Genomic DNA, 17,738 nt, shown 5'->3' on the forward strand with positions numbered 1-17,738 from the left:
AATGCAAATTTGCTGGAATAATTAGCTGAGGTCATGTCACGGTTGGAGAGCCCCTGATGTGGAAATCTCCCACAAGTGACACCATTTTGGAAACTAGACCCCTCAGGGAACTTGGATAGATATGTGGTAAGCACCTTTAACCTCCAAGTGCTTCACAGAAGTTTATAACGTTGAGCAGTGAAAATAAAAAAAAATAATTTTTCCCACACAAATTTTTTTTAGACCCAAATGTTTTATTTTTACAAGGTAACAGGAGAAAATCAACTCCAAAATGTGTTGTGTAATTTCTCCTGATTATGCAGATACTCCACATGTGAAAAACTACTGTTTGGGCACACGGCAGGGCTCATAAAAGGAGTGACTTGCAGTGCTAACTTTGAATCGTCTGCCGGTGTCATGTAACGTTCGGAGATTGCTGAGTAAAAATTGCCAACTGCCATTGTAGTGACCAGTACGTTATGCCCAGCTCGTGCTTCTGGAGGCATGCACCCATAAATTAGGTGGGCTTTCATCGCTACAGAAATACCAAGCTTGTGGATGCTAAATTTGGTTTAGGAACAACGATGGGGCTCAGAAGGGAGGAGGCAATTGGATTTGGGAGCACATAATTCTCTTGATTTCTTTTGTGGGCAAGGAGCTGTTTTGCTTTTCCAGAGCCTTTGTACTACCAGTACCAGTCCCCTATATTTCCATTGACACACGTAAGTGGGGGCTTGCTTTTTTTTGTGGATTGATTTGAAGCTTTTGTTGGGAACATTTTGCATAACATTTGGCATCACATTTATCCTGCGCTCTATGCGAAGCACTTATATCGGGGTTTCCCTCTAAATCTCCGAGTGACGTGATTCAGATGAAACCCCTAAGGGAGCCATTCACTTTAATGAGGCAGCAGATTTACTCTGGACTCCGTCTGGCATATGTTTAGCGTTGTCCTTTTCAGAAGTGCACAAATGTGACTAACGGCACTTTCATGCAATCCTAAAAAGACGGACACCACCAGATCACAGGCCAGACAGCATCCCCAGTGCCTTCATCTGCCTCATTATAGGGAATCTTCTGCCGAGGGTTCCGTCTGAATTGCGTATTTCAGAGATTTACACGGAAACCCGGTGTAAATGCTCAGCGCAGGATAAATGTGAGCCGAGCCTTACTGCAATCTTTGGGAGGCAGAATGAACAAATCAACAGTAGGTGAAGAATTGTTTTTATTTTTTACGCTGTTCCTCATGCGGTAAAAGTGATTAGACGACTTTATTCTTCAGGTCAGTGCGATTACAGTGATACCAGATTTATATCAGGTTATTATATTTGGCTGCTTTTACACACTTAAGATGCTTTTTATTGCAAAAATAGTTTTTGCATCACCACATTTTAAGAGCTATATTTTTTTCCATATTTTGGCCCACAGAGTCATTTGATGGCTTGTTTTTTGCGGGACGAGTTGATGTTTTTATTGGTATCATTTTAGGGCACATGACAATTTTTGATCGCTTTTGATTCCAATTTCCGTGTGTGGTAAAATTGATAAGACACCTTTTATTATTTTGGCCAGTACAATTAAAACGATACCACATTGATATTTTTATTTATGTTTTGGCACGTTTACACAATGAAAACTTTTTATAGAAAAAAAATTATTTTTGCATCGATTTATTCTGAGAGGTATAACTTTTTTTTATTTTTCTGCTGATGGAACTGTATGATGGCTTGTTTTTGTGGGACAAGATGATGTTTTCAGCGGTACCATTTTTATTTACATTTATCTTTTTGTTTGCGTTTCATTCCACTTTTTATTTATTTGACAATAAAGCTAAAGGGGTTAACTGGTGGGAAAGTTTTATAGATCCGTCCGGTCGTTCTGGCGATACCAAATATGTGTACAATATGTTTTATTGGTGCGACCAATCAGCGACAGGCGCAGTCCGGCTGCGAGTTGGTGCGGGATTTGAACCACGCTTCGCTGATCGGTCGCACCCGGCCGGCCGCAACCAATCAGCGATATTGGTGTGTAATTTAAACATTGCTTCTTGAATACCCGATGCGTTAGAATCGGGCCACCATCTAGTTATATTTTTTCATCTTTTTTTTTTTACTTAGTCCCACTATGTGACTTTCTGCAGTCTGCTGTTATGTAGCATTGCTATACCTTATAGCCTGTCAGTCCTGCAGACGCAAGTTAGTTAGATCTTGCACTGCACATAATCTAACGATCTTGCTAGTGCCTGGTGACCTGGATGTTGTCATAACTACATCGGTCACTATGGCAACGATTGGGCCCCCACCATGCGATGGGGCGCAGATCCAAGGGTAGAGGGGCTTTTTTTGTTCTACCTGCTTGGTAAATACTGCGAGCATTTTAGGGGGTTAAAGTGCCGGGATAGTGTTTTTTTTTTTTTAAATACATCCAATTGTGCAAATTATTATTATTATTCCAGGATCTATTGATTAAAATTATCTTTAACCAGTTTCCTACATCAGGCGTGATAGTACACCGACGTCAGACACCTTTCCTTTGATGTGGGCTCTGGCTGTGAGCCCACATCTTTTCCGGCACATGTTAGCTGTTTTGAACAGCTGACGTGCCCCTAACAGCCGCGTGTGGATTCGTGATCCTCCTGTGGCTGTTAACCCGTTAAATGCTGCTATCAAACCCTGGGGCAGTTAAGGGTTAAAATTAACTTTGTTCATGGGAAAACCCCTTTAAGTGTTTAATTTCTCTGTAGTGCTGCCACAGGGAAAAGTAAGCATTTCACTGTGTCCATTCAGATCAGTGTGTGGTCAGGTCTGTATTCTACAGGAGTTGCCCTCCAGTGTGGGAGACACTGTGGAAACCTTCTCAAAGAGATGTTGTACTGGGACCTCGTCTCGTCTACTAACTACCTACTACCTGCAAATAAAGAAATGGACGGATTTTGTTGGTTTTTAGAAACAAATTACATATTGAAACAATGCAAAGTAGTCTAAATGTTGCCATCTTTAGGATTCCTCAATCTAACAGGGGCAATGGTAACTTTACATGAATGTCCGCTGCTACTAAAGTGACACATGCTAAGTAATGAGGATGCCCTTTCCACTCGCTCACTATGCTATCTGCTATAATTCACTGCTCAAAAACATAAAGGGAACTCTTAAAACTTCTGTGAAACGAAACTGTCCACTTAGGAAGCAACACTTTGACAATCAATTTCACATGCTGTTGTGCAAATGGAATAGACAATAGATGGAAATTGTTGGCAATTATCAAGACACAAAGGAGTGGTTCTGCAGGTGGGGACCACAGACAACATCTCAGTACCAAGGCTTTCTGGCTGATGTTTTGGTCACATTTGAATGCTGGTTGTGCTTTCACACTCGTGGTAGCATGAGACGGACTCTACAACCCATACAAGTGGCTCAAGTAGTGCAGCTCATGCCGGATGGCACATCAATGCGAGCTGTGGCAAGAAGGTTTGCTGTGTCTGTCAGCGTAGAGGCTGGAGGCACTACCAGGAGACAGACCAGTACACCACGAGACGTGGAGGGGCCGTAGGAGGCCAACAACCCAGCAGCAGGACCGCTACCTCAGCATCTGTGCAAGGAGGAACAGGAGTAGCACTGCCAGAGCCCTGAAAAATGACCTCCAGCAGGCCACAAATGTGCATGTGTCTACAGAAACGGTTAGAAACCGACTCCATGAGGAAGGTCTGAGTGCCCGACGTCCACAGATGGGCGTTTTGCTCACAGCCCAACACCGTGCAGGACGCTTGGCATTTGCCACAGAACACCAGGATTGGCAAATTCGCCACTGGCGCCCTGTGCTCTTCACAAATGAAAAGCAGGTTCACACTGAGCACATGTGACAGAGTCTGGAGACGACATCCTTCAACATGACAGGTTTGGCAGTGGGTCAGTAATGGTGTGGGGTGGCATTTCTTTGGAGGGCCGCACAGCCCTCCATGTGCTCACCAGAGGTAGCCCGTCTGCCATTAGATACCGAGATGAGATCCTCGGACCCCTTGTGAGACCATATGCTGGTGCGGTTGGCCCTGGGTTCCTCCTAATGCAGGACAATGCCAGACCTCATGTGGCTGGAGTGTGTCAGCAGTTCCTTCAAGATGAAGGCATTGAAGCTATGGACTGGCCCGCCCGTTCCCCAGACCTGAATCCGATTGAACACATTTGGGACATCATGTCTCGCACCATCCACCAAGGTCACGTTGCACCACAAACTGTCCAGGAGGTGGAGGATGCTTTACGGTATGTGCACATGTGGAATTGGCTGCTGATCCGCAGCAGTTTTCCATGAGTTGTACAGTACCATGTAAACCTACAGAAAACCAAATCCGCAGTGCACATGCTGCGGAAAATTCCGGTTTATTTTCTGCAGCATGTCAATTCTTTGTGTGGCTTCCGCAGCGTTTTACACCTGTTCCATAATTGGAATCCGCAGGTGTAAAAACGCATGTGAAATCCGTACAAAACCACTAAATCCGCAGGTATAACGCAGGGTGTTTTATTTGTTCATTATGGAGCCCTCCATACCGTACACAATCCCATCAATGCTTATATTTACATAGAACTTACCAACTGAGATGATAATGTTGGAAGGTGTGATGGCGAGGGTTGTTTTATTGTACACTTGTATTGGCGAGTTGTTGGTGGTTTAACCCCTTAGTGACAGAGCCAATTTGGTACTTAATGACCGAGCCAATTTTTAAAATTCTGACCAGTGTCACTTTATGAGGTTATAACTCTGGAACGCTTTATCGGATCCCGCTGATTCTGAGATTGTTTTTTCGTGACATGTTGTACTTCAAGTTAGTGGTAACATTTCTTCGATATTACTTGCGATTATTTATGAAAAAAATGGAAATATGGCGAAAATTTTTAAAATTTTGCAATTTTCAAACTTTGTATTTTTATGCCCTTAAATCAGAGAGATATGTCACAAAAAATAGTTAATAAATAACATTTCTCACATGTCTACTTTACATCAGCACAATTTTGGAAACAATTTTTTTTTTTGTTAGGGAGTTATAAGGGTTAAAAGTTGACCAGCAATTTCTCATTTTTACAACACCATGTTTTTTTTAGGGACCACATCACCTTTGAAGTGATTTTGAGGGGTCTATATGATAGAAAATAACCAAGTGTGACACCATTCTAAAAACTGCACCCCTCAAGCTGCTCAAAACCACATTCAAGAAGTTTATTAACCCTTTACGTACTTCACAGGAACTAAAACAATGTGGAAGAAAAAAATGAACATTTAACTTTTTTTTGCAAACATTTTACTTCAGAACCATTTTTTTTTAATTTTCACAAGTGTAAAAACAGAAATTTAACCACAAATTTTGTTGTGCAATTTTTCCTGAGTACGCCGATACCCCATATGTGGAGGTAAACCACTGTTTGGGCGCACCGCAGAGCTTGGAAGTGAAGGAGCACCGTTTGACTGTTTCAATGCAGAATTGGCTGGAATTGAGATCGGACGCCATGTCGCGTTTGGAGAGCCCCTAATGTGCCTAAACAGTGGAAACCCCCCACAAGTGACACCATTTTGGAAACTAGACCCCTTAAGGAACTTATCTAGATGTGTGGTGAGCACTTTGAACCCCCAAGTGCTTCACAGAAGTTTATAACGTAGAGCCGTGAAAATAAAAAATCTAATTTTTTCTACAAAAATGATCTTTTTGCCCCCAAATTTTTATTTTCACAAGGGTAACAGGAGAAATTAGACCACAAAAGTTGTTGTGCAATTTCTCCTGAGTACGTCGATACCCCATATATGGGGGTAAACCACTGTTTGGGCGCACCGCAGAGCTTGGAAGAGGAGTGTCGTTTTACCTTTTCAATGTAGAATTGGCTGGAATTGAGATCGGACGCCATGTCACGTTTGGAGAGCCGCTGATGTGCCTAAACAGTAGAGACCCCCCACATATGACACCATTTTGGAAACTAGACCCCTTAAGGAACTTATCTAGATGTGTGGTGAGCACTTTAAACCCCCAGGTGCTTCACAGAAGTTTATAACGTAGAGCCGTGAAAATAAAAAAATCGCATTTTTTCTACAAAAATGATCTTTTTGCCTCCAAATTTTTATTTTACCAAGGGTAACAGGAGAAAATGGACCCCAGAAGCTGTTGTACAATTTGTCTTGAGTACGCAGACACCCCATATGTGGGGGTAAACCACTGTTTGGGCGCATGGCTGAGCTCGGAAGCAAAGGAGCGCCATTTGACTTTTCAATGCAAAATTGACTGGAATTGAGATCGGACGCCATGTCGCGTTTGGAGAGCCCCTGATGTGCCTAAACAGTAGAAACCCCCCAAAAGTGACCCCATTTTGGAAACTAGACCCCCCATGGAACTTATCTAGATGTGTAGTGAGAACTTTGAATGCCCAAGTGCATCACAGAAGTTTATAATGCAGAGTCGTGAAAATAAAAAATATATATTTTTTAACAATAAAGATTTTTTAGCCCCCAAGTTTTTATTTTCACAAGGGTAACAAGAGAAATTGGACCCCAAAAGTTGTTGTCCAATTTGTCCTGAGTATGCTGGTACCCCATATGTGGGGGGAAACCACTGTTTGGGCGCACGGCAGAGCTCGGAAGGGAAGGAGTGCCATTTTGGAATGCAGACTTTGATAGAATTGTCTGCGGGCGTTATGTTGCGTTTGCAGACCCCTAATGTACCTAAACAGTAGAAACCCCCACAAGTGACCAAATTTTGGAAACTAGACCCCCTAAGGAACTTATCTAGATATGTGGTGAGAACTTTGAAAGCTCAAGTGCTTCACAGACATTTATAATGCAGAGTAGTGAAAATAAAAAAATATATATTTTTCCAACAAAAAAGATTTTTAGCCCCCAAGTTTTTATTTTCACAAGGGTAACAGGAGAAATTGGACCCCAAAAGTTGTTGTCCAATTTATCCCGAGTACGCTGATGCCCCATATGTGGGGGTAAACCACTGTTTGGGCGCACGGCAGAGCTCAGAAGGGAGGGAGTACCATTTGACTTTTTTAGCGCAAAATTGGCTGTCGTGTTTGGAGACCCCCTGATGTACCTAAACAGTGGAAACCCCCCAATTCTAACTCCAACCCTAACCCCAACACACCCCTAACCCTAATCTCAACCCGATCCATAATCCTAATCACAACCCTAACGATAATCACAACCCTAACCCCAAAACAGCCCTAATCTCAACCCTAACCATAACCCTAATCAAAACCCTAAATCCAACACACCCCTAACCCTAATCCCAACCCTAACCCTAATCCCAACCCTAATCCCAAATGTAACACTAATCCCAATCCAAACCCTAACCCTAATCCCAACTCTAACCCTAACTTTAGCCCCAACCCTAACTTTAGCCCCGACCCTAACCATAACTTTAGCCCCCGTCGTCACAAAAAAAGTTCAATGTAACCTTTTTTTTGTACGTCGCGTCCGCCATTTCCGCGGATGCGTGGCCGTAACTCTGCCCCCTCCTCCCCAGGACATAGACTGGGCAGCGGATGCGTTGAAAAACTGCATCCGCTGCCCACGTTGTGCACAATTTTCACAACGTGCGTCGGTACATCGGGCCGACGCATTGCGACCGCCCCGTACCGACGCAAGTGTGAAAGAAGCCTAAGGCTACTTTCACACTAGCGTCGTACTCGGCCCATCGCAGTGTGTCGGGCCGACGTACCGACGCTAGCGTTGTAAGCGCCGCACAACGGGTGCAGCGGATGCTGTTTTTTCAACGCATCCGCTGCCCCATTGTGAGGTGCGGGGAGGCGGGGGCGGAGTTCCGGCCACGCATGCGCGGTCGGAAATGGCGGACACGTCGCACAAAAAAGTTACATGTAGTTTTTTTTGTGTCGACGGTCCGCCGAAGCACGACGCATCCGTCGCACGACGGATGCGACATGTGGCAATCCGTCGCAATGCGTCGCTAATGCAAGCCAATGGAGAAAAAACGCATCCTGCAAGCACTTTTGCAGGATGCGTTTTTTTCTCCAACGACGCATTGCGACGGAAGCCAAAAAACGCTAGTGTGAAAGTAGCCTAACCCTAGCCCTAACCCTAAATTTAGCCCCAACCCTAACTCTAACCCTAACCCTAATTTTAGCCCCAACTTGTCTTCTCCTGCCGGCCGGCAGATGGCAGCAGATGGCGGGCGCACTGCGCATGCGCCCGCCATGATGAAAAAGCCGGCTGGCAGGAGAAGACAGAAGAGGACCCAGGGACCCCGGGTGAGTATGATGGGGTCCCCGAATCCCCCTATTTCTCTGTCCTCTGATGTGCGATCACATCAGAGGACAGAGAAATAACTGATCGCTTTTTTTTTTTTTTTTTTTGCGGTCGCCGGTAAACTGTTAATTACTGGCGATCGCAAAGCAGGGGTCGGTGCAAACCGACCCCGATCATGTTCTTTGGGGTCTCGGCTACCCCCGGCAGCCGAGACCCCAAAGATCTTCCGGGTGCCGGGCGCACTGCGCGTGCGCCCGCCATTTTTTCCCGGAAAAAAGATGGCGGCGCCCATGGGGAGACACGAGGAGCACCGGGGGAGGTAGGTAAGTATTGGGGGGCTATTGGGGGCCATCGGGGACCACATTTCTCTGTCCTCCAATGTGCGATCACATCGGAGGACAGAGAAATTAAACGGCAAATCGCGTTTTGTTTTTTTTTTGTTGCGACCGCCGGTAAACGGTTAATTACCGGCGATCGCAACTCGGGGGTCGGTAAAACCCCCCCGAATCATGTTCTCTGGGGTCTCGGCTACCCTCGGCAACCGAGACCCCAGAGAAAATCCGACTCTGGGGGGCGCTATTCACTTTTTCCACAGCGCCGTTAATTAACGGCGCTGTGGATTAAGTACCCTTAGCGGCCGCCGTTAAAAGGCGTATTGGCGGTCGTTAAGGGGTTAATACACTTTGTTCTTGTCATGTTTGTTGTGGTACTAGTTTGGGCAGTGACCAGGCTTTACCTTTTTAAAATGACTTAAGGTTATGTTTTATTCCTACTTTTTGCTGCTTATGTATTTTGAGAATAGAAGTAATACGAGCGACTTACTTACAGCCAAATCTAACATGCAATTCTCCATACTCCTCCTTCTAGACAGGTCCACAGCCTTCGACACAGTTGACCACTGCCTCCTACTACAGATTCTCTCTTCCTTTGGTGTCAAAGACCTCGCCCTATCCTGGATCTCCTCATACCTCACATTTAGCGTTTCCTACTCCCATACCGTACTACCTCTTCATCTCGCCCCCCTCTCTGTTGGTGTCCCTCAAGGCTCTGTCCTAGGTAAATTAATTCACACTTTCCCCCGTCTCGGTAATCCGCTGCCTCGGAGTAACCCTTTTCTCTGCCCTGTCCTTTAAACTGCACATCCAAGCTCTCGCCACCTCCTGTCGCCTCCAGCGCAAAAATATTTTCAGAATCCGTCCTTTCCTTAACCCTCACTCTACCAAAATGCTTGTGCATGCCCTAATCATCTCCCGCCTCGACTACTGCAACATCCTCCTTTGTGGCCTACCCTCTAACACTCTCGCACCCCTCCAGTCTGTCCTTAACTCTGCTGCCAGACTAATGTCTCTTCTCGCTACACTCCTGCTTCCCCTCTTTGCAAAATCCCTTCACTGTCTCCCAATTTCCCGGCATATCAAGTTTAAACTACTAACACTGACCTACAAAGCCATCCATAACCTTTCTCCTCCCTATATTTCTGAACTAATCTCTCAATATCTTCCCTCACGTAATCTTCGGACCTCCCAAGACCTCCTCTCCTCCACCTCTTCTCCCAAATATCCCCCATCATCTGGAATTCTGTGCCCCAAACAGACACCCACCACATTTGGATCCTTCAAACAGAACCTGAAAACCCATCCCTTCAAAGAAGCTTACGACCTGTAATGACCACACGACCACCTCAACACCATCGGAGCTACCGCAACCCCCGACCTACGGTCTCCTTCCCCCACAATCCTGTAGAATGTAAGCCCACAAGGGCAGGGTCATCTCCCCTCTGTATCCGTCTGTTATTGTTAGTTTTGTTTACTGTAAGTGATATTTGTATTTTGATGTAACCCCGTCTCATGTACAGCACCATGGAATTAATGGTGCTATATAAATAATATTTTATTTTAGAACTACATACTTACAGCAGAAGTCTAGTCGGTGTGTGACCGTAGGTATGCAAATCATAACTTGCAGTCACGTGACCGCCAACTCGCCTGGGGGATACAAGGGAACCTTGACAGTGTGCATTGCACATGGTCACCATTCCTCAGACTTCAGCCACACAGAGTGATTGCAGACTTTGCTCCTTAGGGTACCGTCACACAGTCACACTTTGATCGCTACGACCGTACGATCCGTGACGTTCCAGCGATATCCATACGATATCGCTGTGTCTGACACGCAGCAGCGATCAGGGATCCTGCTGAGAATCGTACGTCGTAGCAGATCGTTTGGAACTTTCTTTCGTCGCTGGACCTCCCGCTGACATCGCTGGATCGTTGTGTGTGACAGCGATCCAGCGATGTGTTCGCTTGTAACCAGGGTAAACATCGGGTAACTAAGCGCAGGGCCGGGCTTAGTAACCCGATGTTTACCCTGGTTACCAGCGTAAAAGTAAAAAAAAAAAAACAGTACATACTCACATTCCGGTGTCTGTCCTCCGGCGTCTCAGCTTCTCTGCACTGTGAGCGCCTGCCAGCCGGAAAGCGAGCACAGTGGTGACGTCTGACGTCACCGCTGTGCTTTCCGGCTCTGCTGCTTACACAGTGCAGAGAAGCAGAACGCCGGGGGACAGACACCGGAATGTAAGTATGTACTGTTTTGTTTTTTTTACGTTTACGCTGGTAACCAGGGTAAACATCGGGTTACTAAGCGCGGCCCTGCGCTTAGTAACCCGATGTTTACCCTGGTTACCCGGGGACTTCGGCATCGCTCCAGCGCCGTGATTGCAACGTGTGACCGCAGTCTACGACGCTGGAGCGATACTCATACGACGCTGCGACGTCACGGATCGTGCCGTCGTAGCGTCCAAAGTGTGACTGTGTGACAGTACCCTTAGACAAGACTGGACAGCCCCTTTAATCAATTACAATTGACAGCATCATCTTAATTGGTTTAAAGGGGGGTTTCCAGACTAAGGAGCAAAGTCTGCAGTCACTCTGTGAGGCTGAAGTCTAAGGAATTGGCTCCATCGATGGGTCATCATCACTGAAAATACCCATACAATCTTTTTTTTTTTCTTCTACAAAATTCAGATTTTCTTTTAAAACCACTTAAAATACATTGTTGGTGTTGTTATAATTGTACTAAGTAGTGATGAGCGAGTGTACTCTTTGCTCGGTTTTTAACGCGCACGCTCGGGTGGCCTGAGTATTTATGACTGCTCGGAGATTAAGTTTTCATCGCCTCAGCAGCATGATTTACAGCTATTAGCCAGCTTGATTATGTGTGGGGATTCTCTAGCAACCAGGCAGCCCCCACATGTACTCAGCCTGGCTAATAGCTGTAAATCATTCAGCTGACGAGATGAAAAATAAATCTCCAAGCAGTCATAAATACTCGGAGGTCACCCAAGCGTGCTCGGGAAAACCCGAGCAACGAGTATACTCACTCATCACTAGTACTAAGGGCTCGCTCCCATTCGCAATTAAATCGGACAAATGCAGTCCACTTAAAAATCAGATTACATTGGTACCAATTGAATCCTATGATTGTGTTCTCATTGTCATTTTTTTTATTTCCTGTGCCATCGGACAGGAAAATAATCGCAGCATGTATGCCAAATTCAGGTCGCATGCACCCATATAAGTCTATGTTTACGTGTGAAGCATCACACAGCACTCGGATATCACCCGAGTGCAGTGTCATTCCTGCCAGCAATGGAGGAGATAGAAATTAATTTCTGTCTCCTCAGCACCTGTGCTCTGATTCTCGCATGCGAGACGACTGGAGCACTGACACTCGGCTCACAATCACAGCAGAGCAGGAGCCAATAGCATATCGCATCCGATGCTTTCTCATCAGTTGTGATTCACTAGTGGGACCACAGTCTAACCTGGAAAATCTTCATTTCAGACAACTGGAATTGGGTTTTTATTTTTTTTTTTACCAACAACCTTTGACTTTTTACTTGGTCTTTAGTACATTACATGGTAAAGTGAATAGTGTCTTTGAAAATTGCAACTTGACCCCCTAAAAAAGATATCACATGGTCATGTGGATACCACCCAAAAATGATGGCTCTTAGCAGGTGAGGTAGTAAAGGGGTTTAAAAGACAAGCTTAATAGGTAGTACTAGAAGTGATGACATTTTAGGGGCACTACAGCCAATAATTGGCCTCAGCTGAGTACAGCATGCAACCGCTTAAGGTCAGTGATTGGTTCAAGTAGTCAGGTGACTGATTAGGCTGTGTGCACAGATTGCAGATTTGATGCGTTTTTGTCTCGTTTATTTCTGCGCAGATTTGTGACAACCTGATGACAGCAAAGTGAATAAGAAACCTGACATGTCATGCGCATGTTGAGTATTTTGATTTGCAGATTTGGTGCAGATAATAATCTGCAGCATGTCAATTCTCTGCTTTTTGCCAGCGTGTTTCACCCATTGAATGCACTGAAAAAACGCATAAAAAATGCAACGTTTTTGAGGCTGCGTTTTCCTGCCAAGAGATGCAAAAATGGTTCAGAAATTTCTGCAATCAAATACTCAACATGTGCACTTAATCTTAGTGCTGCCTGTATAAATACAGAAAGTCTGATCTTTCTTTAAGTGTCCCAAAAAGATGTTTGTTAAAGCTTCACCTTCACAAGGAACAACTTTTTTAGGCTGAAATTCAACTAAATCTAGAGTCATGGGATAACACTAATGCTTGTGAAGAGTGACATGCCAGCGTAAGGAGACTTCTAGGCTGTGCAATGCTCCTCTTTGCATGGCCTATAAGTGTCCTTACCCTGGCATGTCGGGAATATCACTCTCCACATTGTGTGAAAAGTTAACCCTTAAACCCCAGTTAGAGACCTTTCATAAAGCCAAATCAGATCTCATGCTTTGCACTTAAGAGGGGCAATACCCTGATACACATGTCATTGAGATTCTGGTTTGACTTTTGAGTTGTGGCAAGGCTTGTTAAAGGGTCAATATTGACTTTTAGGATCACCTTCATCTCTGAAGAGGCAATTTGCATAGCTGAATCTAAAAACAATGAATGCAATATATGTTTACTCATACTCTGGGACCAGACTCTGGTTGATGACCCTCAACAGTCCTCTAGAAATCTATGGAATCACTTGTGGCACTTAGTTTCCCTCTGATGTTAATCTACCACGCAGGAAAAAATACTACATGAATGAAATCTGGCAGTGAGCTGGAAATTACTGTTTGGATTAGTATCAGATCTATCCCAATGGTGCAGCTCTGCTTTCATGCTTTCAAGATGAGAAACTTAGGTTGTGATAATCAACTGGAATACGAGAGACCATTTTGACACATGGGGCTGGTTACACAGGCTTTTGGTGGAACTGTAATAACAATATATGGAACATGTTAAATTAACAACATGGAAGGGACTAACACACTTTCTCTGGGTGGTTTGTAATTTAGATTTATAGTCAGGAAGTCACAAGATGACTTATTTATGCAAGTGATTTGTATGTTGTAAGTATAATATAGATGTATACCAGCCTTGCATTTAATAAAAGAATGGATTGTGTTGGCAATTACAACTTATCTTTATTTATCTAAAGATTAGTAGAAGTTGTAATTCACAAGATAAATCAGATGGATGGAGATCACTTTCCTGTGTGTTCATGTTGGTTATAGGATCGTGACTTCAAACATTCTTCCTTAGAAACACAAGGCTAGAAACAGTTTAAGTATTTAATATGTTTAATAAAAGGACACTTGATGCCTAATAGCCATTCTACAAACACGGAGTATCCAGTTGGTCACTGTCTCTTTGCAAGGTACTTCATGTAGGTCCGATCTTAAGTTCACTAGGCATGTCCTCCTCAGCCAGGCCTTTCAGTAGATTATTTACGGCAAGGATAGCCATGGTGTTACGCGTACTGTAGGTGGCACTTCCAATGTGGGGTAGAATAACTGTAGGTGTAAAAAGAAAAAGTAGCTTATTTATCTTCAAGGATTTTAGTATTTCAAATGGAAGCAGTCCACGGACAGCATGAATCAGAGACCAGGTATGTTTTCTCTGAAGCACTATAGTATTTCCATGAAAGCATAGTATGAAGAGTTGGCTACGGACTATAGCCAGAGATGAAACTATACAGCCTACCACATCACCTGGGATCATGGCCGTTTAACCCCCTAGATGCTAAATGCTCCAGTCCTCAAGACCCACCAACAGGTCATGTTTTCAGGATTTCCTTAGTATAGCATAGGGTGATGGAATTAATGCTTAAAGGGACTCTGTCACCTGAATTTGGAGGGAACAGTTTTCAGCCATAGAGGCGGAGTTTTCGGGTGTTTGATTCACCCTTTCCTTACCCGCTGGCTGCATGCTGGCTGCAATATTGGATTGAAGTTCATTCTCTGTCCTCCATAGTACACGCCTGCGTAAGGCAAGATTGCCTTGTGCAGGCATGTACTATGGAGGACAGAGAATGAACTTCAATCCAATATTGCCGCCAGCGGGTAAGGAAAGGGTGAATCAAACAGCCGAAAACCCCGCCTCTATGGCTGAAAATTGTTCCCTCCAAATTCAGGTGACAGAGTCCTTTTAAGCAGGTGATGAAATTATCACCTGAGCAATACTAAGGAAATCCTGAAAAGATGACCTGTTGGTGGCTCTTGAGGACTGGAGTTGGGGAACACTGATCTAGATGGTTAAAAGACGGAGTGGGCTCCCTCTTTAACCCCTTCCCGACATGTGACGGAATAGTACGTCACATGTCGGGACCCCCGCTTTGATGTGCGCTCCGGCGGTGAGCGCACATCAAAGTCGCGACATGTCAGCTGTTTTTTACAGCTGACATGTGCGCGCAATAGCGGCGGGTGAAATCGCGATCACCCGCCGCTATTAACTAGTTAAATGCCGCTGTCAAACTCAGACAGCGGCATTTAACTACCGCATCCGGCCGTGCGGCCGGATATGAGCGCATCGCCGACCCCCGTCACATGATCGGAGGTCGGCGATGCTTGTACATTGTAACCATAGAGGTCCTGGAGACCTCTATGGTTACTGATCGCCGGTGGCTGTGAGCGCCCCCCTGTGGTCGGCGCTCACAGCACACCTGCATTTTAGCTACATAACAGCGATCTGATGATCGCTGTTATGTAGCAGAGCCGATCGGGCTGTGCCTGCTTCTAGCCTCCCATGGAGGCTATAGAAGCATGGTAAAAGTTAAAAAAAAAAGTAAAAAAAAATGTGAAAAAAATAAAAAAAATATAAAAGTTTAAATCACCCCCCTTTCGCCCCAATCAAAATAAATCAATAAAAAAAAACCCCAACCTACACATATTTGGTATCGCAGCGTTCAGAATCGCCCGATCTATCAATAAAAAAAAGCATTAACCTGATCGCTAAACGGCGTAATGAAAAAAAAAATCGAAACGCCAGATTTACGTTTTTTTGGTCGCCACGACATTGCATTAAAATGCAATAACGGGCGATCAAAAGAACGTATCTGCACCAAAATGCTATCATTAAAAATGCCAGCTCGGCACGCAAAAAATAAGCCCTCACCCGACCCCAGATCACGAAAAATGGAGACGCTACGGGTATCGGAAAATGGCGCAATTTTATTTATTTATTTTTTTGCAAAGTTTGGAATTTTTTTTCACCACTTAGGTAAAAAAGAACCTAGTCATGTTAGGTGTCTATGAACTCGTACTGACCTGGAGAATCATAATGGCAGGTCAGTTTTAGCATTTAGTGAACCTAGCAAAATAGGCAAGCAAAAAACAAGTGTGGGATTGCACTTTTTTTGCAATTTCACTGCACTTGGAATTTTTTTCCCGTTTTCTAGTACACGACATGGTAAAACCAATGATGTCGTTCAAAAGTACAACTCGTCCCGCAAAAAATAAGCCCTCACATGGCCAAATTGACAGAAAAATAAAAAAGTTATGGCTCTGGGAAGGAGGGGAGCGAAAAACGAAAACGGAAAAACGGAAAAAGCTCCGGGGGTGAAGGTGTTAAGCCATTCAGCACTACACAATCACGTGGTCCAATGGTTGCATGCCATCCCTGGGCCAAGCAGTGCCTCGGGGTTTGCCAGCCAGGACGGTTTGTGGTTAACCACATTTTAGTGAAAAGATAAAAATGTAATTTTTCCATTTTGCGTTATTTCCTGTGACGCACAGAAAGGGTTGATACATATGCTCACAACCGTTCTGAGTAATTTTAAGGGGTGCAGTTTTTAGAATGGTGTCACTTTGGAGGTTTTCCAATATTATTGCTTCTCAAGTCACTTAAACTGAATATGTCCTGAAAAAAAAATATGTTTTTGAAAATTTTCTTTGAAAAATTGCTGCAAAATTTTTAACCCTTCTAACATTTTAACAAACTAAAAGGATATTTGAAAAATGACGTTGATATAAAGTACATGTATGGGAAAAGTTGTATATTAACTTTGTGTGGTTCGACTATTTGATTTAAGGGTATATACAATCAGTTTGAAAATCGCTAATTTTTCAAAATTTTTATAAAATTTTCGTTATTTTGATAAACGCAGAACATATCAACCTAAATTTACTACTAACAAAGTGCAATGCGCTTCAAAATAACTCAGAATCCGAAATATGTAGCGTTATTACCATGTAAACTCGCACACCGATTTGAGAAAATTGGTCTTCGTCACTAATAATAATTTAACTAATATTTAATAAAAATATAAAATAAGATTTATTGCAAGATATTTGCAATAAATAATAAAATATATACACAGTACCACAGTTCTTGAGGCTGAGAAGCGGGTGGTTTGTTGGCAGTGGTTCGGGAGTCGTTACATCTAAACCAGCAGCTGCAATCTGCCCAGTGACCAGAGCTTGGTACAAGTCTTCTTGGTTTACAGCAGAGCCTCTGTAAAGGGTTATTCACACCTGTTAGTATGTTATTAATGTTGTGGGGCCAAAATGATAAAAGGCATGTACAGTAACATTTCCAGAATTATGCAAACTTAAGACTCCATTGCAATTGTTAAATCTCTAACTGACGGCATGTGGATGTCATACTGTTGTCAACCATGGTGCACAGATGATTAAGACTGGCTCATGTGCAAGTCTACATCTCCCACTGCAGGAGAAATGTGTGGCTTCTGGATCTCAGGTAATTGCTTAAGGTTTAACAGGTAAACCCACTATGTCTTTGACAAGAGTTTTCACTTTAGAAAAAAAAACATTGTTCAGTTAGAAAAACTCTTTTAATGGAATCTTTAAAGTGTTGGGCCCAAAATACTAATTTATTCCTTATCCATATCGGTCCAAGTAGCCAGAGCCACAGATATCTTGAGAATAGGGTTGACCAATAATCCCACAGACAATGAATGGAGCATTGTATGAATGCCTGTTGTCCATTCAAGACTGGGCTCATGTTTGGAATTGCTGGTGGTCCCAGAAATCGGAACCCCCAACTATCATTGCGTTATCCTCCATTCTATTGGTAAGGAATAAATTGCTGTTTTGGGAATTTGTTTTATTTTGAATGGGGAAAAAGGGGAGTGATTTGAACTGATATATTTTTTTTATTTTTAAAAATATTTTTTTTTTTACTTGCTTCAATAGTCTCCATGGG

The 17,738-nt window shown here is 43.7% G+C and overlaps 1 protein-coding gene across 1 annotated transcript in view; it reads right to left on the reverse strand.

Annotated features, from left to right (window-relative positions):
- Positions 1–13,858: 13,858 nt before the first annotated feature.
- The window catches only part of LOC143765170 (glyoxylate reductase/hydroxypyruvate reductase-like), a 30,864-nt gene continuing 26,984 nt past the window's right edge, over positions 13,859–17,738 (reverse strand). The window contains exons 8-9 of the mRNA XM_077251577.1: positions 16,897–17,027; positions 13,859–14,089 (exon numbers count right to left, since the gene is read on the reverse strand). Of these exons, the coding sequence (XP_077107692.1) occupies positions 13,959–14,089; positions 16,897–17,027 (262 nt within the window). The 3' untranslated portion in view covers positions 13,859–13,958. The remainder of the gene's footprint in view (positions 14,090–16,896; positions 17,028–17,738) is intronic.

This window comes from Ranitomeya variabilis, chromosome 1 (genome assembly GCF_051348905.1).
Source record: "Ranitomeya variabilis isolate aRanVar5 chromosome 1, aRanVar5.hap1, whole genome shotgun sequence".
NCBI lineage: Eukaryota > Metazoa > Chordata > Amphibia > Anura > Dendrobatidae > Ranitomeya > Ranitomeya variabilis.